The 23,085-nt window shown below is 40.9% G+C and overlaps 1 protein-coding gene across 3 annotated transcripts in view; it reads right to left on the reverse strand.

Moving 5' to 3' along the window:
• Positions 1–23,085, reverse strand: part of LOC119648386 (potassium voltage-gated channel subfamily KQT member 1-like) — a 592,778-nt gene that overhangs the window by 31,832 nt on the left and 537,861 nt on the right. For all 3 annotated transcript variants that reach the window (XM_038050125.1, XM_038050124.1, XM_038050123.1), the window contains one exon: positions 20,793–21,026. In XM_038050125.1, the coding sequence (XP_037906053.1) occupies positions 20,793–21,026 (234 nt within the window). The remainder of the gene's footprint in view (positions 1–20,792; positions 21,027–23,085) is intronic.

Genomic DNA, 23,085 nt, shown 5'->3' on the forward strand with positions numbered 1-23,085 from the left:
ATGCGCCGCTGCTCCACATAAGAGTTGGGACTTTTTTAGGGAATTCGTATCAAATTCGATCCTTAATAGCTTGAGGGCAGAGACACTATTTTCGAAAAATTTTGAATTTCAACCGAATCTCCATTTCTTAATGTCGAGAGAAATTGAAGATATTTTCATATAATACCCGCAATGGGTGCTTAGCATTACAGCGAATTATGGAGGCTGCCACCAAATATTTCTTGAAATGTTATTGTTTGACAGTATCTTTTAAGAGAAGGAACTCAAGGAAGGAATCGTTACTCCACCCACTAGATAGTACGTGGACATTATTTGTCATGCTAACATTGTGAGCCTGAAGTAAACGTATTTGTATGACCTGTATATCTTCGATCTAGTAGTATATATGTATGTATATTGAACTGCCATTGTAATATCTACTTGCTTCAGGTGAATGTGTTTCGTGTAGGTGTTTCCGAGTACTTGGAATACTTCTGCAATTTGTCCCCTATTGACCGTCTACTGGTATTTATGCAGTTAATGATATGAATTGAGGGGTTCATGATAACTATTCGTATGATATACGTTGAAAAGGATAATCCTATTATTACGAAGACCGTACTTATAGCGGACGCATTAAGAATTACACAATAGGAGTCGATTTAATCTGAAGGTCTATGCCTCTTGATCTCGTGCTTTTCTTGTGTTGGTCCGGCTGCTGTAGGCCGAACTTGCGTAGTCCTATTGATAGTGCAAAAAATATATATTAAATTCAAGGACGATCCTAAACTTTGTTTAAGATCGCTTGTGAATCGAATGACAGCTGCGAGAATTTTATCTTTGTCACTATCCACTCTTCGTGAAAACCATTTTAACATGCGGAATTAATCACATTTGCGGGGATTATCCTGCCCTTTGAACTTGTTAAGCTATCGGCCTTTAAATTCCTCTGGAATGATTTCATTGTTTCGTATTTCTACTGCAATAGGCTATAGTTGTCTACCAGCCAATGGACTTTCATAGTCTCATCCTTGTTAGCACATCAAGGACCAAGGGGAGAATCTAGCATATTAAACTACTTCACTATAATCCACATATATGAATCATATATTTGATATGTTGCATAGCATTCTCAGGTTACCACAAAGTTAATATTCCTGCCGTGTGCCCATTTTGTGACGGAACGTGGATGTAACAAAAAAATGAACCTAAGAGTATATATACCCTGTGCTGGCTCTTGTATCAGGCGCGTCCTTCCGTATAGATAAGGAAACGCTCAACGGAAGTTTATGCGTGGATGAAAGTAAACCGCCGATGACCTGAGTGGCTTAATTGTGAGAAAATTGACTATAGTCAAAAAGAGAGATATTACACAGTGCTGCAATTACAGAGGTATCACGTTGCTGAGTACCATCTATAAGATATGCTCCGCTATCTTGTTAAGCCGTATAGTCCCATACGCCCAGAACATCATTGCTCCATACCAAAGAGGCTTCACTCCAGGCAAATCAGCAACAGATCAAATTTTCTCTCTGCAACAAGCGATGGAAAAACTGTTGGAATATTGACATCGGTTGCACCCTCTTTTCATTGACTTTAAGGCCCCCTACGATAGCATAGCCAGGGTAAAACTGCTCATAGCCATGAGAGAATTCGGTATCCCGACGAAATGAATAAGACTGACTAGGCTGACCCTGACCAATGTCCGAAGTCAGATAAAAGCAGCAGGATCACTCTCGAGACCTTTCAACATCAACAACGGTCTAAGAGAGGAATCTGTTCCGATCGAAATGTCTCACCATAGGATCATAGCTCTTACTGTACAATGATCTTACCAGTCCTCATGTATTCCTCAGAGACTTGGGTTCTAAGCAAGAAAAATTCTGCGTTCGAGAGAAGAAGAATTTTTGGCCCCCTACATGAGGATGGACGATTCCTCAGCCTACATAACGACGAAATCTGTGAGCGATACCACGACCGTCGTTGTGGATAAAATCCGGCTCAATAGGTTACGGTGGGCGGGTTACTTAATCCGTAGGGGTGAGGATGATCCAACCCGCAAAGTCTATAAGGGTAATATCTATGGTAGAAAAAAAAAACGAGAATGACTCTGCCTGACATGGAGAGATGGTGCAAGTCAGGACGCCAGACAGCTTTTAGGGATATCGAATTGGTGGACCTCGGCACAAAAGCGGGATGTCTGAAGTTCCTTATTAAGGCAATCAAATCCCGAATTGTTACGTCGTTGATGATGATGATGACTATTGTGATATCTAATGCCATCAGGGAACATCAAAAAGAGGAACTTAAGTCGCTAAATTCATTTCAAAGGAAATTGAAAAGGAACAGAGAGTGGAACCTTGATGGTAGAATTAGATAAATCCAGTCAGTCAGCAATAGGTAATTCTCGCAGTGACGTTGGTTTACTGCCCAAATCGTGAAAACATCAAAATATGGTTTATCTGACTCTTAGACACTATCAAAAAGATCTTGGAGAGGGTAACACACGAAATACTGCTCTCGCTTTTTGAAGAAGTCGATGGATAGTGGTGAACATCAAGAATGCATTTCATTCCATGAAATGGGCTTTAATAAAAGTCACCTCGGAAAACTGATTAATTATGATGACTAGTTATAAGGCAAATTTAGATCATGCATGGAAGCAGATAATTAGAGTTTGCCCATGACTAATAAGTATATACGTAATGTCATCTGAGGACTGGATCAGAGTGACGGAATCCATTCTGATATATGTGGCTCTTATCTGGGTCACTATGGCGGATGCGTTTTTCACCGAACCAGAGAAAAGTGCACTTACTGCATCGGCTAATTTCTCTGAGAGTGGGCAATTCATTTAGCGTAACACCCACTGTGGTAGTATTTCACATCACGGGTGAGATTTTTTAGCGATTGAGGGGAGGTACCCTTACGAGAGAAGAACGATAGTTCGTCTGATGTGCGTGCCAACTGGCAAAAAACCATTAGGAAGAAATTGTATAGCTGATGGAAATGACAGTTGGATAATTCTCAAAAATGCTCCTGGATCTACGAGTATACAATGAGCCCCTGCGTTGAGAAATGGGTCAAGCAAAGCACGAAGAAACAACTATGACGTACCATGATTATAGAAAAAATTATATGCTTTTGGGTTGCTTGAAAACAACTGTTACACTCTATTATCCGGATCAAATAATGTTCCATTATCGGAGGTTGAGACGAGAAGGGATCTTGTTAATGAATATATAAATAATGATCGGATGCGAGATCTAAAGTTCGTACTAGTGCTCATCGGAAATACTTTCAGTCTCGAATTTAGCCGTCTCGTGGATGCTCATTTCAAGCTTAGATGTAAAAGTTGCGTTCTAGCAGGAAGGGATAAGGTAAGCTTCACAGTTTTAGAGCGACTGCCAAATTTGCTCGTAACCATGCCGTTTGAACTTAGTAGTACTAATTCGACTAGGACGAAACTGAATGGTGTTTGCCTTCCAAAGATGAGGGTCCAACACTTCAACTCGCCGAAGAAGTGAAACATCTTAGAATTATTCTAGACCAGAACCTTCTTTGTAGTAGAGGTAAAGATGAGGCGAGCTCTCACAGCTTGTGGGGACTTAGGCCTCAGGTAGTAATGTGGATATATGTTGCTATCATTAGACGGATGTTTACTTATGCATCCGTAGTGTGGTGAGTTGAGGTGAAACAAAAGAGTTTTCGTTGTAAATTAGCCAAACTGCAAAGAACGACGTATACAGGGATTACCGGTGCTATGAACACGACATCCTACGCAGCTCTGAATACATTACTCAATTTGCAGCCCTTGGATTTGTTTATTTAGAGCACTGCAATGAGAGCGGTTCATAGACTAATTCGAAATCCAGTTTTCGCAATGCCTTCTGATTCTCGAATCCCCATATATCTGTTTGGCAGAAGATATAGAAGTTATCTTGAAATGAAGAGAAAACTGGGAAGAACCAGAAGAATGCATATCAGAATATATTGACGTCTTCTACAGTGATGGCTCAAAAACAGAACTGGGTTCTGGAGCAGGAGTCCGTCTCTCGAATAAGAACGAAAACGGGCTTGACGAGGATTAACGAGCGGTTGAATTGTGCAGGGATGTAGAAATCGACTGAACTCTGTTTCTAGATTCAATACGGTGTAACTTTTCTGGGTGCACCGTCATTGCGATGTAGAGGGAAATGAAATCTCGGATGATTTAGCAAAAGTGGGTTCAATTTACCCCATATCTTGACCGGAAACAGTAATTGGGGTGTCAGTGGCATTGACTGATGGTGCTAAACTTTTCCTGTCAGAACCAGATAGACATACGGCAAAGTTTATCCCGTCGAAACCCAGGAAGACTTGCAGAAGTGTTGTGGTCATTTTGGCTGGCCATAATTCACTAGTTGGGTATATATTCAGAATAGAAATTCTCCAAAATGATGCATGTCCATCCTGTAATAATGGAACGGAATCCACGGAATATTTTCTATGTAAATGTCCTATCTATGGACGCATCAGACATCATAGTTTGTTGCAGATGTGCTCCAAAAACAGCGGCTAGTATCGCATCCAATACTGGAAATCCTGCGATATATAAACGAATCCGGGATATTTCTTTAGACGGGGGAATTGAGTACAATGGATCACTAGGGTCTGAGTGCTTAGAAGCTTTGCTTTTTCCTTACCTCATACACACACTCTAAATATAATAATAATCGTCGCAACAAGCCAATTGGATCAGTGTTAAAGCACTTTATTAAAGATCGTAACGGTACACTAGAGTACACTGTAGGTTCAGCGTTGACTTAGGTCACAGCAGGTATCAGACATCTAGTTACGACTACTCCGACTGTTCTGAACAAAATCATCAGGAGTTTGTACCCTATTATTGGACGATTTAATACTTCTCTGACACTATGTATGCGGTGCGCTAGTTTGATAGTCATCATCATTATTATCAACGGCGCGATAACCTACAGAATTCGGATATCCCAGTTTTCAATTTTGGTCCGCCAGCTCAATACCGCCAAAAGCTCTCTGACGTCCTGTTCTACGCCATCGATTCATCTGAGGCAGGGTCTCCCACATCTTCCTTTTTTTACAATAGATATTGCCCTTACAGACTTTCCGGGTTGGCTCATCTTCACCCAAACAGATTAGGTAACCCCCCCATCGTAAACTATCGAGCTCGAGCCAAAAATTCTTCGGAGGATACTTCCCTCGAATGCGGCTAGGAGTTTGACAGTCAACGTTCGATAAATTGGGGTTGTTACGAAGGAAGTCTGACACCTAAGCCATATATTATTATTAGCAAATTAATGGTTTGCTTCAATCCTAGCAAGGTGTGTTTGATCCTCCGGGAGAAAATGTGTCTAGATTGTAGCGGAAAAGCTGTTCAAATTACTGTGGACGAACTAAATGCTCTGCCATTAAGCTCTATAGATATATTGGTGCAGACGGTGCAGGCACTGGAACTCCTTTGACAGCAGGCTAAATCGATGAAGCAGCAGGTTCCGATGAAGATTGCAAACTTTGTTGAATTTGTTGAGATGCTAAGTACCAAGAAGTAAGTATTTTTTTTACTGCTGGTAGTGGCCGTAAGTATAAGGAATTATAAAAATTCATTGCGCTAATGACGATGTTTGAGTTTACCCTGATCGAATCCATCTGGAAATGAAGTTTTCAAAGTCCTAAGCCTCAACTTTATTCGCATATATAGCGTTTCCGGTGAATTGCGACGTTCAGACTTTGTCTTAGTTAGCTTTGCATGATTCTTATGAGCTGGGAAATCTTTTGGGATCTTTTGTGAGAAAGAGTGAGAAATCATAGTGAGGCATCGGTATTTCAATGCAGGAATTCCTAAGCTAACGAGAGCCTGCAGTTGGGAGGATAATCGAGATGAGCACAAGAAAAGTGGAAAAATAGCGTGCAAAATGGCACGTTGAAAAGGTAGCTTTCTCATCAGTTTTCAATAAAGATTCAAATTTTTTCCCGGTAAACATTTCCGTTACCATTCAGGGTGGGTGTCAAAGTATGTTTTTCATGTAAGCATAAGCTTCCTGGAATTCGTTACCAACAATAAATACATAATTTTGATTGTGTACTTTTCAACTGAAATAACTTTCGCGAGCCTTGTGTTTACTCATGAATAACATCAGACCGTGGAGCAGATAACACAGAATTGTCTGCAAGTTGTATTCCGTGTTTCCAAGAACAAGAAAATTTTCATTAAGATTATTTCTGGAGGCTGAACACGATATATGTTGGGAAATTCCTTCGTTTGTCCTCACAATCCTTTAAATTTATATATTTGACTTTTAAAGTATTCGTAGTTAGTCTACCGCGTATTTTCATTGTGTGGGAGTTTGTGGACGGATGAGTGAATTTGTGTCAGCTACAATGTTAACTGTAGACAATTTTGGTAAAATCCTCTTGTGGTCTCGGAAGTCCGGGTATTGTTTTTAGGACCAATTTCATAGGGTAAGAGGCCAAGAGATATAGAGTTAGGAAGTAAGTGAAGAAATGAAAAGTAGAAGAAGCGAATACACAAAGAAAGCGTACCGAGGTGCATGCATATCTGATTGATTCACAATTTTTGGACGACAATTTATTGAAAAAAGCTGGAAATGTCAGTTAAGGTGAATTTTATTAGGATATCATTTTCCGTATTAAATATTCATTCCATAAGAAACTCTGAATTTGGGATTTCCATTGTTTTATCAATAAATCGCGTGTGCTGCCAAATTCACATGAAAACACGAAACTGACACCATACATGATCAGGACATATGCGTAATTGATTCAAATCCAAAAGTCAAGAACAAATGATGTCATTCATGTGTGCTCATTTGTCCTTGTTTTCGAGGCGACTGGAAAGTCTCACAATAAAATAAATAAACTTTTGTTTACAAGCATATACTTTACACATAGATCGAAAATACAAAAGAAACATAAATTCTATTGAAGACATCTAGAAAGGACATGCAATCTCGTTCCATAAAAGTGTTCTTTTGAGTGAAAGCTCTCGTGACAAGTTTTCCATGAGTTGTAATAAATGTTTTTTGCCTTTCTTGCCTTGGGGTTTTGTAGAAAAAAGGACATTTAACATGCACAGGCATCATCATATTAATTGCTTGCCTGAGAAAGAAGGTTCTGTTTGGTGGGAAAAGTCACTCAGCCTTTTTATTGTAACCAGCCTGAGGATAGTACACATTTAATGTTCTAGGAAGGATATTTATTAGCATTAATTCTGAATAGTACCCCTACCCGTTTTGATACTTTATTTGTCTAGCCTAAAATGGGTTTAAGTATTAATTGTTTGACCTTTTAATATTCTACATCAGTGATTCCAATTAAAATGAATTGAAGATGAATTTTCAGTATTCAAGCTAGCAGACTAGTTATTTAAAATTAATTTATATTTGCACTAAGCCCTAAACCTAGCTATAGGCTGTGGTTGTTCCACTTTTCTAGATTATTTTAAATAATAATACGATTACCTAAATCTCATTTGATTTTCGCATACATACATAGATGTGATATTCCAAGCAAATTCAATACTGACTTTCATCTTAGTTTAGCCAACTATACGACGTCGACGGGAATTGATTGTGCAGAATAGAGCCTTACTTTGGAATCCTAATATCCAGATTGCTAGTGGCTAGAGCGTCAGGTTATCGCAGTGGCAGATCAAGGTTCAAATTTACTTGTTGGCAGAGTATGTCGATACCAGTCGGCTTTGCTGTGCCTATCATAGGTGAACCCAAAGCTGACTATCGTCATTATATCAAAAATTATGAGGCAAACGTGCTCTGGACAAAAAACTTAGCGGCACAACTGAATACACAGAGCGGTAGTTGGCTGGTGAAAAGGCTACCAGGCACCAGGTTAATTCCAGTAGAGCCAGGTGATCAGACTCGAATCTGCAATGGGACTGATCTGAAGCTTTTGCGTCGCGAGAGATTATCTGGTATCATGAGAACCAGGATGGCCTTTTGGGAGCATACACTTCAGGAAAGTTCCTGAAGGATGTGGTTATTTGGGGTTTACCCCCTTGACGTGGGCAAAGTTCCTTATTGGCTCAAGAATGGGGTTGCGCTCTTTAACTCGGGCCTTGTACGCCCTAAGTTTCGGCAAAGGTAGATAGGTATTAATGCTAAGCCTGCACTTAGTGTAAACCAGTAGCGCGGTGATAATCATGGTGAAGCTTTGATTGTGGTCTCCAAACCAATCTGCGGGATTATGTTCACACGACAGGTACTGAAATTTGGATTTGGAATTTGAATGACTTCGAGAGGAGTCGGAGAGAGCGAAAATTGCAATGGGCTCGCCAGGATAAACTCATGGACGATTAATGACTGGAAATATGATAGTACGAAAAGGAAAAACTGAATGAGAAAGATCAACGAGGCAACCTGCAAAGCGATAAAGAGTTTCAATTGAGATTCACTTAATGAGTGGTATAAGGAACATCCGTTCAAAAGATAAAAAAAATTGCCCTTAAATCCGGAACAACCGTGTGCACAGCACGGCCAGTACGCTATTTATGGCTCACTAAGTAATGCAAACAACGTATGTTTCCTTTTTCTCTAGTTACGTCATTATAGAAACCAACCCCATCTAAGTTATGCGTACATCGACATATTAAGTAACCCATGAGGATCGAGAGGTATTGCTCCCAAGACCCCTTTAGGAATGTAAATAAAACTGCAATAACGCATCGGCACTTAGTATTTTTCTAACTGACGAATGACAACCATTAGATAACTTTCCGTCCAACAAGCGAATATATGAGGGTATCGAAGGGAAACAACGGAGAGGTATACTTTCTTGCGGCTGCTCTAGCTTGCTATCCAAGCTCAAATTGTATTTCCATGCATAATTTCATTGACCCTTATTCTTCTTATTCGGTTTTTACCTTGCTGTCTGGCTAGATTGGCATTTCCACTTCTCCCGGTTATAAGGTCATTCTGGGTGAAGTCGCGGGTTCTTATATAACCATCTAGCGTTTCAAACTGACGCTATTTCGGTCATTTCCTATCGAGTATACCAGTGAAGACGTTTCTTTCATAGCTTTTACAACTCACCATATCAATCACGAATGTCACTCTTTCAGATGAGATGATAGCAAGTTACGCCACTGATCTATCACAATTCTTTCGCCTTCATTGCCGTGAGGCAGCGTTAACTATGTTTGCTACACGAACAGCACTTGGAATAAGGCTGTTAACTGATGCACTGATCGTAAAAGATGTCAATTACGGGTTGACATTTCAACCAAGTTTTCCTAATGCGTATCAGATGAATGTGTATGATTACAAAGTGCATATAGATCCATAATGTAGATAAGGGGATACTTCTCACGGTGTTTCTGCGTGAGCTACTGGGAATGTTATATTGCGTCATTAGTTGCCTAGTTGTTGACAGACCCAGCTTTACTCACAGTAATTTGAATAATGCCGACAATAAGGTTACCGTCAGGTGTTGCTGAATTGGCCACCGTTTCATTCATTTGACTGCCTCTTAACTTCTAAGGTGCTCACGGAATTGTTCCAAACTTCGTGATGTTTTAAATAAACTGTTGCTGTTGCGTCGTCAATGATAATCAAGATTATAAGACTTTGAGGGTTAAATTGATTGAAGTCTACGCTGTGTTAAGGGGAAAGCATATCCGGCGATTAAACCGAGAGATGGGATACGACTTCTTGCTTTCTTTTTGGCTGTACTCATTTCTGGGCTCAAGATGTTCGGGGAATAAATAGCAACCAACTTGGGTGATTAAAGAACAAGAAAGGATGAACAAACAACCCTTTTCGCTCTAATAATACAACTGGCGCAAAGTGATTTGATGGAATTGCAACAGGTGGTAAGCAACCTCAAACTCCGAGCACGTTCAAAAACTCCATTCGAGAAAAGCATGAAGCATGCAATTCGCAAGTTTTCCTTGCTTCTCACAAAAGGGAAATAGAAATTTGTGGACCAGCAAATTTTGACACTTTATTGCTACCGAAACGGCAATAACGCCTTGGATAGGACCTCAAGCGAAGACCTTTAGCTACCGAAAACTGACTACGGTTGGTTTCTGGAATGGGTGCCCAGAATGCTCGCTTTCTCTAACTCAAATGGGAATTCCAACGATATAAGCTCTACAGTTTGGGTCTAACAGAAGTAAGTTAATGGGACTTTAGAGAGTGCTCCTCTCACTCTTCCCACACTTGTCTTAATGTACTTCCGTACTCTGGAAAGGCAAGCGATAACAGACCAGTGTCGAGTTGTTACTGGCAGTTAACGTAAGGCGTGCTCTCTTCACCTGGGAGCCCATTTCTGATTGACATCTGATTGCAATATTGCCGTTCAGGTTAAGAAGCATCACAATTGTACAATGCTATGCACAAACAGAGACTTATATAGTAAAGAAGAATGGTTTCTACGCAATTCAGGAGAGTCTTTCTAAAGGTAAGTTTTTTTTTTCGACCAGCAGATTTTTCGACCTCAGAACCTGCTTAAAGTCAATTCAAGAGTTTGTCTTTGAAAAGAATCATCATCTGATAGTCGCTTATGTTCGCTTGCGTGTTACGTTGGCTACCTCTCGCTCTGAGTAACTTGACTAAGAAATTTGATGAACAGTGGGCCACCATCAAAAAAGCTCCTTTTTGGGGTGCTATGTATACGTCGGCGATGTCCTGAAGTAACGTCATATCATCTGTCTGATTGTGGTATCATGGAAACGGGTCGGTGAATGGAAGAGGTTAAGGATTCTATTGACCGCTGGGAGTGATGGTGGGCATGAGGCACTCGAATATTCTGATGCCTAGTGAAATCTCGGGAAGTTCAGCGTAATGAGCGCCGTGACAAAAGCGGATTTGCTCTTGCGCTCGTCAGGGAAGCGGAAGAATCAGCAGAACGCAATGATTTCAAAAGTATATATCGCATCACGAAAGGCTTACATCTGGTCGCAAATCTTTCAATGGTCCTGTGTAGGACGTTAACTGTCGACTTTTCATCCACGTTGACGAGCAACTGAAAAGATGGAAAGAACACTTCAGGTTTTGAGCCGTTCCACATTCGACAAGGTTTCTCCTTTTCTGGTTGAAATGGCTGGGCATCGTAGCATGCGGATACGGACTGCTCCTCCAAGCAAAAGAAAAATCATTTCGGCCATCAATGCACTCAGTGGAGTAAAGTCGCTGGACTTCGGCCTCTCCGCCAAATTATTTATCGCTCCATTTCAGCTACTGTAGATCTGCTACTGCCATACGTACGGAAATCTCAAGAATTCGAGACCTTTCCCAGAGAGTGGAGGAAGGGGATGATCGCCAAAATCCCAATGAAGGGGACTCGTCTTGTGAGTGACAATCGGAGGGGTATCTGCGTGCTTCTTGCCGTTGCAAAGATCATAGCTAAAATAATCCTGGAACGCACTAAAGAACATCATGAAAGCTTGATCGACAGAGAGCAGGATGGTTTCCGCTCCAGAACCACCTGCATTGACCACATCAGCATCTTACATATCATTTTGGAGCAGTGCGTGGAGTCTAGATCTTTGCTCTACCTGCTCTTCATCGATTTCGAGAAAGCTTGTGATCATGCGAACAGGTTGTGCAGGAATGGCACTTTAGAGAATCTAGTAGCTATTATCAGAGGAAAATGTTACATGCTGCACCGAGGTAAAATTTCAGAAGAATTCGAGATCGAAAGCCGAGTTCGCCAGGTTACATCTCGCCACCGATATTATTTCTTCTTGTTATCGATCACGTCCTTCATGCTGTTTTGTCTGGAGGACGTGAATGAATTCAATTAGCCATGACATATTTCCTCAAATGCCTCGACTACGCTGATGACAATTGTTTACTCTCTCACCGGATCATGAACCTGGGCTCTGGATGTGGATAGAAAGCCAAGTAGGGATTGATTGAAGATACACCAACAAAACTGCAAATCTGCATTAAGGAAGCATCGAAGGCATCGATTTAATTGATCTAGGAAGTACAGGAATTTGATGCTGCCCCCGCAGCTAGATCAGTTATTTAGCAGTTATCGGTTATAGGTTATCTTGCAGACCCTGCCTAAGAAGGAGCGATGGCGTAGGTCAGGACGCTAGACAGCTTTAAGGGATATCGAATTGGTGGACCTCGGCGCAAAACCGGGATGTCTGGAGTTCCTTATTAAGGCAGGCCTAGACCGGATACCGGTTGTTGGGCCGTTGATGATGATGATCATCATCCTCAGCCATATGGATTAAGGGACCTGCCCACCGCAACCTATTTAGCCGGATTTTATCCACAACCAGACAGTCGTTGTATCACTCATAGATTTCGTTATTATGTAGGCTATGGAATCATCCATCCTCACGTAGGGGACCAAAAATTCTTCGGAGGATTCTTCTCTCGAACTCGGCCAAGAGTTCGCAGTGTTTTCTGCTAAGAACCAAAGTCTCCGAGGAATACTTGAGGACTGGCAAGATGAGCTTTGACCCTATGGTGAGACGTTTGGAACGAAACAGTTTTTGGCTCTGTTTGCTGCCAACAACCGTGCGTGTATTTCATTATCATAACTGTTATCTGTTGTGATTTTCGACCCTAGATAGGAAAAATTTTCAATTGTCTCGAAGTTGTAGTTTCCTATCTTCATTGTTTTCGTTTGACCAGTGCGATTCGATGTTGTTCGTTCTTTTGGTTTTGGCGCTGATGTTGCCACCATGTACTTCGTCTTGCCTTCATTAATGTGCAATCCAAGATCTCGCGCCGCCTGCTCTATCTGGATGAAGGTAGACTGTACATCTCATTATCAAAGCGCGTTATTGATGATGAAAAAACCCTAGGAAGCTCGGTTCATTATCAGGTTTTACGCAGTTAGATATTGTACTGGTCTACAAAGGTCACATAGACACATACCAGAAAGGAGGGTCTGGTTCTGTTGTAAAATGACTTTCGTTGTCGTAGCATTTTAATGAGGATTATCCCCAAGACGACGAAGAGGTATTTTATTCCGACTAGGAAGGCCAGTGAAAGCGATGGCGGGCAAACTTCTGCACCAACGATTTAATGTTGAGATGATACACATTTCCTAGCAGAAAATCTAACTTCTGGTGGAATAGGCAGTTTGGCTAACCTTCATATGGGTCGTTATCGGGCCGAAGAATTACCCAAAGTTGGAAAGATAAGGAAGTCTAAGGACATCCCAATTTAGTGTTTTATGAAGTAAGGGAGATTCTTAAAGGAATTCATTTAGGGGCGAATAAAAGTTTGCTGAGTCTCTGGAGATCTGTGGTAGGGTTATTTAAAATCCATACGATGTAGGAGTTAGAGAGACACTAGAAATTTTCAGTAGGATATGAGGAATAAAGTTTCAGGTCCGGAAAGAAACCAAATAAGCCGGATATATTTGGCAACATAGCTGAATAGGTTTGCTAGGTAGTGTGGAGCATGTATTGCAGGATAGAATTTTTCGCCATTCTGTTGGCTCCTGAAGCTGATAGAGGTTCAGGTAAGTGATCCTTTTACTGTCTTGGATTGTTCGAAGCTTTTCAGACTGCGATGGTCATCTTATTATTGAAACCGGAATAAGGATGAAGGGACCTATAATGCAGTCAAACAGTATATTGCCGCGGATATCCCACAGGGATCTAGACCCTATTGTGGAATATCCAACTTATAACGCCAAAGATACCAGCGGTCATAATCACTTTGAGAATGTTGGGCTTATATGAAAACCGATATGCGGAGAATTCTCCCCAGATATCGAATTCTGAAGAAGGTCCGAAGTAGAGACACAATGAGATAGCTGTACCTAAAAGAAGAGTAGAGGGGTCTGCTTAATTTCCACTCCGGACCCGGATACTCTTTCTATGGCCTTGGTTGGAGGCCGTATTCTGGTATATTATGTATGATGGGGCACTGCGCCTGAAACTTCCCAAGATAGCAATCGTCGTGGGATATATGAACTAATCAGCAATTGTGACATTTTGGAAAATACGAAGGGGCTTCAAAGTAGATAGGCAACGGATTTGTCTGACATGTCAAAGAGAGATTAGAGACATGGGGCTTGGAATCAATGGACCGCAACATTCAGGCAGATATGTAGATGAGATAAAAAGTCGTCAAAATTAAATTAGGAGGATGTTTCATCTCACCAAATCCTTTAATAAAATATCTCGGTATGGTGTATATTGGTAGACAAAAGCAATCGAGGTTACTGTTACTTGAAGTGGCTACCTCGCTCTAAAACACAAGTCCGGTCAAAAATAGCAGAGAGGCCGTCCGAGAAGATTGTTGCCAATGGTACATCCCTGAACGCCCCAAGATCGGAAGATTCAGTCGGTGAGAAGCCCTTTGGAATCCTCCACTATTTCGACTATTTGGCATCCGAGATTGTATGCCCATATATCGGAGAGGGAAAGGTGGGTATATGGGCTGACCCCAAAGGTCGAACTCTAGTTGATGTACAACCATTCCAACCAATAATTCAACAATCACTTCACGCAGTTCTTCACGGAGCGCGATAACGGCAGCCCTTCATGTGAAAATTGTGCGGATGGTTGGAAGCACCCAGAGGACGTTTTGTTTCATTGCTCGAGATTTGCTGGAGACAAATAAGAGTTGCGCTCGGAAACTAATTGGGGCATTGAGGGATCAAAAGCAATTCCTAGAAATTCTGGAGGAAGGAAGAATATGCTTTGCGACAGTATTCAACTACATTCAAAGTGAAGTGAAAAACACGAAACGTAGAAGAAGGGTGTACTCTTGAGTGCCCGGTGAAGTAGTGCTTGAAGACAGTTCCGCGGGAATGCCATATGGGAAGGGGTGGTGGAAAATAGGAAAATAGGTAGTAGTCTGATGGGACTTACACCATAAGAGATGAGGGAATTGAATTTTTTTCCACTTCCGAACTCTTTACCTATCTATTACACATACATGCATATTTGTATAATACATAATTATATTGGGATTAGATTTTTACTCTTATGAACCCTGATTACTAACCATTTTCCGCAAATTGAAGTGACTAGATTTCATTTCTAGCGAAAATGATTAAAATCTTGCCAAGAGGCGGTGGTATCATGTGCGAAGTTACATGCGAAAATAGGGGTTGTTTGATATGGAATACCACTTAATTTATTCATTGAAATTAGCTTAAGATGCGGGAATTCTGTTCACCACGTTTCTCCTTCCAATTCTTCCCAAAAAGATAGTTTACGAGGAAGATAGACCTTCCGATTTGAATGTTAATTATAATACACGAAAGGGTCTCTTCGCAAACGAATAACTAATCACAAAAAGGTCATCGAGCTGATATCACCTTTGCATACTCGAATGCGTTTATGGACAAGGTGCCGAAATTTTCAGGAAAACCAAATATTAAGGGTTTACTTTTCTGAGCGACTACATACTGTTCATCCATGTCCTTCCAACAAGGTAAGTAACTCTCAATTTTAATGAGAAAATATCCCGTGATTACTTAATTCTGATGTTACTTACTGCATGCCACCTAATACCACATAATTTCAGAAGGTGCGCCATATTTTCATTCTAAATGTCATTAGAGCTGTTATAATGTAAAAACCCCAGTTCTGATGGAAAGTCATCAATTCTAGCTCCTACAACTCCTTGTTCCCACGACGGTGAAAATTAAAATGTCTTCCAAGACGGAAAATGCCAACAAGAACTAAAGTAGCAGCGAGACAGCGTAAGACCATCTTCAATTTTATAACCGCTCCAGAGAAGTCTAATTATAATTGACTTTGGAAGTAGATGAGTCTGATGGTGGCGAACCTGAAAGGTTATAGGTTTCTAAATTGCAGTATTATCAACGTCATGACTATGCCTTCCAGTCTGCAGGGCAAGCTGGGGGTGTCGAAAGGTGTAGGAAGCTTGTAAACGGTAAGGGTGATGTTTGCCTTTTTATACCATCACCGAATTACCGGCTGCTATCAGATGTGACAATATACGTTCCCTGGAACAAGGTAGCTGTAGTTAATTGATTTAAGTTTGATTTTCAGTAAAAACGTTATTTGACGGAACCCTGAAGATAAGTTTTTAATGATATTGACACTGAGGGCGGCAATCGATTGAAAAATAATGTATTTTTGGCTGAGATCTAGGTCAGGTGATATAGGGTTGAATTTCTATCTGGTAATGCATTTTGTATATTAGAATCAATTTATAATTAGGGTAGGTTAAAATTTAGTTAGTTTTCAAGGATCCTGTAACAATAACTGTAATTATTCAACAGTATGGGGAAGTCTTAAATGACGAATGAATTAATTATACTTTCTTCTGAATGTCTCCTTTATACCAATATTTTAGTCCATAAAAGGGTGTAATGAACATGGGGTGCTGTTGTGGTCAGGTCATTCACGAATGAGATGATAGGAAAACTGACATGCAAATGTCAACTGCAAAGTCAAAGGTGTACCTTGCTTCCGGAATTTGGAGGATGTTAGCCGTGAGGCACCTAACTGTAGCTTCATAGAGGTGCTCGTCAATACACGCTTGTTTGCTGACCTACTAGCCAATACAGGAATAAGTAATTTTGCAAAGAAAGGGTTTGCCTGAAGTGCATGCGTGCAATTGGAGTGTGCCATGGAGAAAACCTGCACCCGGTATCTACGGCACGGTCAGTCAGAAAGGATAGTACAGCCACTGCGTTAATGAGAGGTTGGTGTTGGTAATATTTCTGCCTAACTCTTCCAAAAAATGTGAGAGGAAGGCTCGGCAGAAGGATACTTTAGCTGAAAAGGAGAAGGGAGTACAGTCTTGCCTATCATGACCATCTCCTCCGCCTCTACTAGGAAAAGCGGAAAAAAGGGACGCTCGTGATGTGGATGGACCGAGGTTCTGCGTTCTTATGTCAAAGTTGTTAAAGGCTGAGGCAATTCTGTTCCCAGGACCTTGTTGCGGTTAACTTACAATACCAGGTTATTGGTACAAGGAGACACGTGATAGTTGCCTCTGCTTACTTACCCTATGATCATTTGTGTCTTCCGCCGCCCCAACAACTAAGGGATCTGGTAGTGTATGCAGAATCAAGTGCTTTGAACTCTTAATAGGTTGCGATGCGAACGCTCAGCACATTTGCTGGGGCAGATGCAAATGCAATGCTAGAGGAGAGAAACTGTTTGATTTGATAAGTTTAGCTTCAGTCCCGAACGTAGGGAGTGGCCCCACGAACATGAAGTGAAGTAATTAACCTAATAATCTACACTCCAAAGATGAAGTTGAAATCTCACTCCTTGATCACCGTAGAATTTAGTCTGATTATTGCAGGCAAACAGTCAGCAATACAAAGACGGAATCCTAGCAAAACGGATTGGATAAACCTCAGTGAACTTCTTGGTGATAAGCTCCCTAGACAATCAGATCAATTGGAAAATCTGAATTGCACACTTTTAGAGTCCTTTGGAGAGGTGGGTGGTGGAACTGAGAACTGCAAAGAATCAGGAAAACAATCAGACGACTTCTAAACCGTGTTTGCAAAAGCAATAAGAATGAAGACTTGTTAAACATCCATAACTCACGGCGTGAATATAAGAAGCTCGAAAGGAGACTTAGAGCATACTCTGAGGAACTGGAAGGTGAAAGGGAAACTTCAATATTGTGTAGAGTCCTCAATAAAGATGAGTGGGTCAAGTTGCGCTCTCCTAGAAAACCGGATAGTACTTTCTCAAACTTCAGAATTGAGTCTATACAGACTTTCTTGGAAGTACACCACCCAGGAGAACAGGTCTCAGAAGTGGGAGGAAAGGAATTGCAGGTTTCAGCAAACCTTTCAACACGAAGGTGTTGCAAGGGAAATTGGGACACTGCGAGAGCGGTTGTTACCACTGAAAAGACGAGAGCTGCTATACTACCCTTTGAACACTTCAAAGCACCTGGCATGGATGGCATCTATCCAGCAAAGTTAAAGGAGAGCAACACCTAACAAATATTTTTCGAGAGTGTCTTACTCTGGGCTACGTTCCTTTCTCTTCGCAGAAGGTTAGCGTGGTCTCCATACTTAAGGCTGGGAAAGATCACTACTTAAATCCAAAGAATTTCAGACAAATCAGCTTAATATCATTTTCGTTGAAATGTTTGGAGAGACTGGTGGATCATCATATTCGCGGGAAGGCCCTAAGGTCGCACTCCCTAAATGAAAACCGACATGCTTATCAAGCTCCTCATTTAGTTTCAAAAATTGAGGACGCAACTTTGAAATGTGAGTATGCGATGGGAGTGCTCGTGGACATTTAAAGGGCGTTTGAATGTACGCCTTTCCAAAAGCTCTGTGTCGCCAGAGAGTATAGTATTGATGAAACTTTAATTAGGTGGGTCTATTCTAATGCAGAGTTTGTTGTGTGCTGAGTGGGTGTTGATCGGAGAGACTTCTTTGGTATGAGATGGGATGACGCCGAGTGAAAAAAATATGTTGTGACAGCAAGCCTTCGCGTGCCATAGGAGGCAGTGTTGATTAGTTTTGCAGACAACCTGACGGTGGTGGTAGTTGCGAAGCACCGCGCGGACGTGGAATTTTATGAAAGTGAAAGCAGTCATGCCATTAAAGCATAGTTACGAATAGTTAAACTGGTCCTAGCGGACGAAAAGATGGAGGCCTTTTGTTATCGTATGGAAAACAATATTGCCAAAATCCAGGTTGGTAACCAGGGGGTCGTTTCGCAATCGATTAGATGTTTAGAGGTAATGATCGATGCCAGGTTGAACTTTAAGAGGCATTTGGACTAGGCGCGAGAAAAGGTAACAAAGGTTAGTTCACCTCTAACAGACATTGTACTTAATAGTTGGAGGCCAAAATATAGTCGTTGGCAGCCGTTGCAGGAGTGATGAAATCTACTGAACAACACGGTGAATAGGAGAAAGGTGGGTTCGGCATATCGGCTAATTGGGCTAAGGGTGTGTAACACATGTAGGATAGTATAAGGTGCGACAATGTTTGTTATCGCGGGAATGATGCCTTTAGTTCATTCACCTAATGAAGCGTACTGTACTACTAGAAAAGGGGAGCGGATCTGCTTGGCGTGACTGCAGATTTGCAAAAAGCTACATCTGTCCGAATGTGCCCTATACGAGAAGGCTCGGATGGAAGGTGCCCTAAACTTACTTATCTGAGTCCATTATCTTGTGAAAGAGATGTTGAAGTCGGAAACAAAGTGGAGACCGGCAAGTGCAACAATAGCGGGGATACAATGTAGGCTTCATGAACGGGATCAGGCTCAGAAGTGTGATTTGATTGGGCTAGTGCAGACCAGGGACCTCCGAAGACGTGGTACTTCATGATAGTCCGAGTGGGTGAGAATGTCACTCTCTAGTGCCACCTGTCGCAATAGCGTTTTTTAAGATTTCCATCTCCATCCATGAGAAGAAAATTCCAACTCAATATTAGAAAACATCAGAGATTTACGAAGTATACAGAGAATAACGAATTCAATACACATATATGATGCATAATAATGAAATAGTGTAGGAAATTAATTTGTGTTTCACTTTACAAAGTAACGAAGGAACTGCAGATCTACTTTGGTACGCTTTAAATCCTGCTTTTGTTTCCTTATTATATATAATTTTACTTGAGTTCTGTCAAGTGGAATGAGCTGTGATACTTCTTTATCCAATTTCCAGTTTCAAAGGATCATTTTAGTTGTCACAATATGAAAGGTGTGTCGGGAAATTTTGAAACGTTTATCATTTCGTAATTGTTTTACTTTAACATAATGCTTGGGTATTACATTATTACAAAGTCTGTATGTGGAATGACGGGAATGTCTTCTTCGGACATGGGAGGAAACATTGGTGAGGATATAATGAAAATACATATGTATATTGTGGAAACTCTTCTAACCGGAAGTGTTCAGGATTTTCACAAATATTGAGAGAATTTGTTTGGTCAGACAATAACCCCGGGGGTAAAATGGCGAGTAATTTGAATTGTAATATTGTGATGTGATGTGTATGAAAATAAGCTATATAAATATCCTTTTAACTATAGTTTCTGAAAGTATTTGTATTTTCTTAGTAAAACTACAATATAATGGAAAAATAATAACGACTTCTACTTGTTTAGGGATTTAATATTTAATATTGATTTAATATTTTAAAGAGAATCAGAAGAGAGCGATTCATGATAACATGACCCTGCTCCCTATGGATGATGCCGTTGGCATTGTATTGTATTATATTCTCATGAATCATCCTCCAAATGACCCCACCCTTTTTCGGAGAATCAACAGAAACAGATGGAATCAATAGCCCAGCGAATTCGAAATGTTTTCTTAAAGTTTATTAATTTGATCGCCATTGTCTAAGGGCTGAATTTCAGATTTAAAGCACAACATCGAAACTTCGTCCTGGGGCTATTTAAACAGAAAGTCTTGAAAATTTAAACGTTCGCCAAGTTCCACTGAGTCCTCTCTCCACGAACAAATTTTGAATTTCTGACAGTTTTCGGCGATTCGTTTCCACCGACAATTGAATTTCTTCGATTTCCTATTTGAAAGGAGTCAAAAGGATGGAATTTGATAGCATCTGTTTAGCCTTCATACCAAATAAATTTCATGAATTTTGAAACAATCTCCTCGAATAACTTGTCGAACGAGAGCTGAAGTTCACCCCCGATACTCGGGCGGAAAACTCGAGAAAATATTCAGAGTATTTGGAAGGACGAGCCTTTCTTCCCGCGACATGCAGAACACAGACAACCGTATAATGTGAAGTGCAAAATTATGTACACACAAGAAAATAAACGAAGCCGAACTCTACCAATATTTAACATTCCAATACGAGACGTTTAATGAGAAATTTGAAATTTCCGTGTGAACTCACCTTTCCCAATTGCGCAGGTAGCACCATGTTGCTGTAGTTGTTGTTTTGTGCGGAGCTTTGACTGTCGTCCTTCACATGGATCATCCAGGTTGCCTCGCTCTGGAAACTCTTGTCGGCGGCGTAGCAACGCCATAGGCATTGAATTAACATGGCGGCTGCCGGTATTTGGCGATTGAAATGCTTTTGGCGTTGTTTTTGTTGCACTTTTAGGGCAAATCCACTGCCAAGGATACCCTGAAAATATTCAGATAATTCAATAAACCATGATCGAAAAACGAGAGGCTACGAGATTGGGGATGGATTCTATTGAATGTGGTGTAGAGCGTTTTAGTTTTTAATTGTACCACTGTTCTGGTATGGAATTGATCCTTCAGAAAATGAAATTAATCCTATGTTAGTCCTTTGTACGAGACCAGGCTTTAGGCTGGATATACGTTATTATGCATACAATCCTCCATAAGGAATTCCAATGTTATTAGTCTGATGTTGCCTTAATGAGAAGTGGGCTCAGGAACCCATTTTACATTCTTTCTCTACTACATGGAATATGTGGGTATACCATAAACACAACCTTAAAACCACGAATCTACAGGAATGCGTACATATCCACAAAATTACGTTTTTATGGTTCTGCTCTGGAAAGGATTGCTATTTTTGGAGATTTGTGGGAGTAGTGCAGATGATTTAGGTTCCTAACCAGTAAATAGACCTGAGTGAATTTGTGTTGGCGTTCATTAGGCGTATACCTGCGTAAGGATGAGGGAATTCCACGGATAGAATATGTTCGTGGGGATGTATTTTTATGAGCATGTTTATGCGCAGATTGTTTATCGGTAGATAAAAGTAGACTACTAGAACTGGAAATATCGGTTTCCAGAAGGAGATGAAGAAGACTGGAACGCAGGGTTCGATAGACATGGTACCGATAGTTTTTTGGGGTTATCAAGTGGCTGACGACATAATACGATCGTAGTGCCTCAGTAGTGGGAAACCTGATTACTGAGGAATCTGATGCTGCAAAGATACTTTGAAAAGATGAAGTTTAAACACATACCAAATTCCTTCAAGAGGAAAGTCATGTTCATGAAGTCACCACCGATAAAAACGGCGCATGTGGCCATTCATCAAATGACAAGAACGTAGGTAGCCTCTGGATCGGTACTGAAGTGCAGTGCGCGGAGGTAGCAGATGCTGAACACGGCCAGCATTTAATGGAGGGGAGGAAAGTCAGCTAAGGCAGCTGGGTCTTGGTCAGAAGTAAATATATAATAAGGGGTGTGGCGCGAGAACTTCCTTATTGGAAAAGATCATAAAACAATAATTATTGGAAATGCCATTTTAATATTTCTATCTTTATATAGAGGTACATTTAAACCTTTTTTTAATTACTTTTCGAAAATAATATCTTGAAGGTGACTCTGTTTTCCGTGTCCGTCAATACATTGAGAGAGTCGAAATAGACAGTTTGGTTCCACTTTGTCCAGTGTGCCCGCGTTGATGTTAGGCTGCTATTATTATACGAATACTGGTCTTCAGCATATCAAAGGTCTTTGTACGATTAGTATATACCAAGAATTTGTGATATCCCTACAAAAAAAACACAGCGTGCTAAGTCTAGCGAGGGCCATTCAAGATCACCCCTCAAAGAGATAAAACGTTTAGGAAAAGGTTAGCGCCGTCTTGTCGGAACCGCATGTCCCTCGGATTCATTTCTTCAAGTTTGGGAAGGAAAAATTCTTCAATCATCTGGATATAAGAGTCGAAATTGACTGTAATCGCCTTGTCGTTTTCTCCAGAAAACCAGGGCCTAATAATGCCAGCTCTCGATATTGCACACCAAACAGTCACTCGTCCTGCATGATGGGGCTGTTCATGAAGTTTTCGGGGGTTCGTGTCATTCCAATATCGCATGTTTTGTTTATTAAAGGATCCTGACAAATGAAAATATGCCTCATCACTGAAGACCACATGCGCGTCATGGGGCAGATTTTCGACACAAGCTTCACAAGACCTTTTTCGTAAATCGAAATCGTATTAAGTTTTCCTACCATGCCAGTTTGCATGGATGAAATTTTAGGTTTTCATGCAGAATTTGTTTGACCGTGCGATCGGAAATCCTAAGAGCAACGCGTGCAAATCGCTCGACGTTCTTTGGAGTTGTGGTGGTTTTTGAGAATTCCTGGCTTTTTTTACACACACCGCAAGTATCGCATAAAAGTGTCCACCCACCGAACAATCAATTTCCGATCAGCAACACGCTTGTATGGGAAACATTCATACGAAATAATGCATT

The sequence above is a fragment of the Hermetia illucens genome, chromosome 2, assembly GCF_905115235.1.
Source record: "Hermetia illucens chromosome 2, iHerIll2.2.curated.20191125, whole genome shotgun sequence".
Lineage (NCBI taxonomy): Eukaryota > Metazoa > Arthropoda > Insecta > Diptera > Stratiomyidae > Hermetia > Hermetia illucens.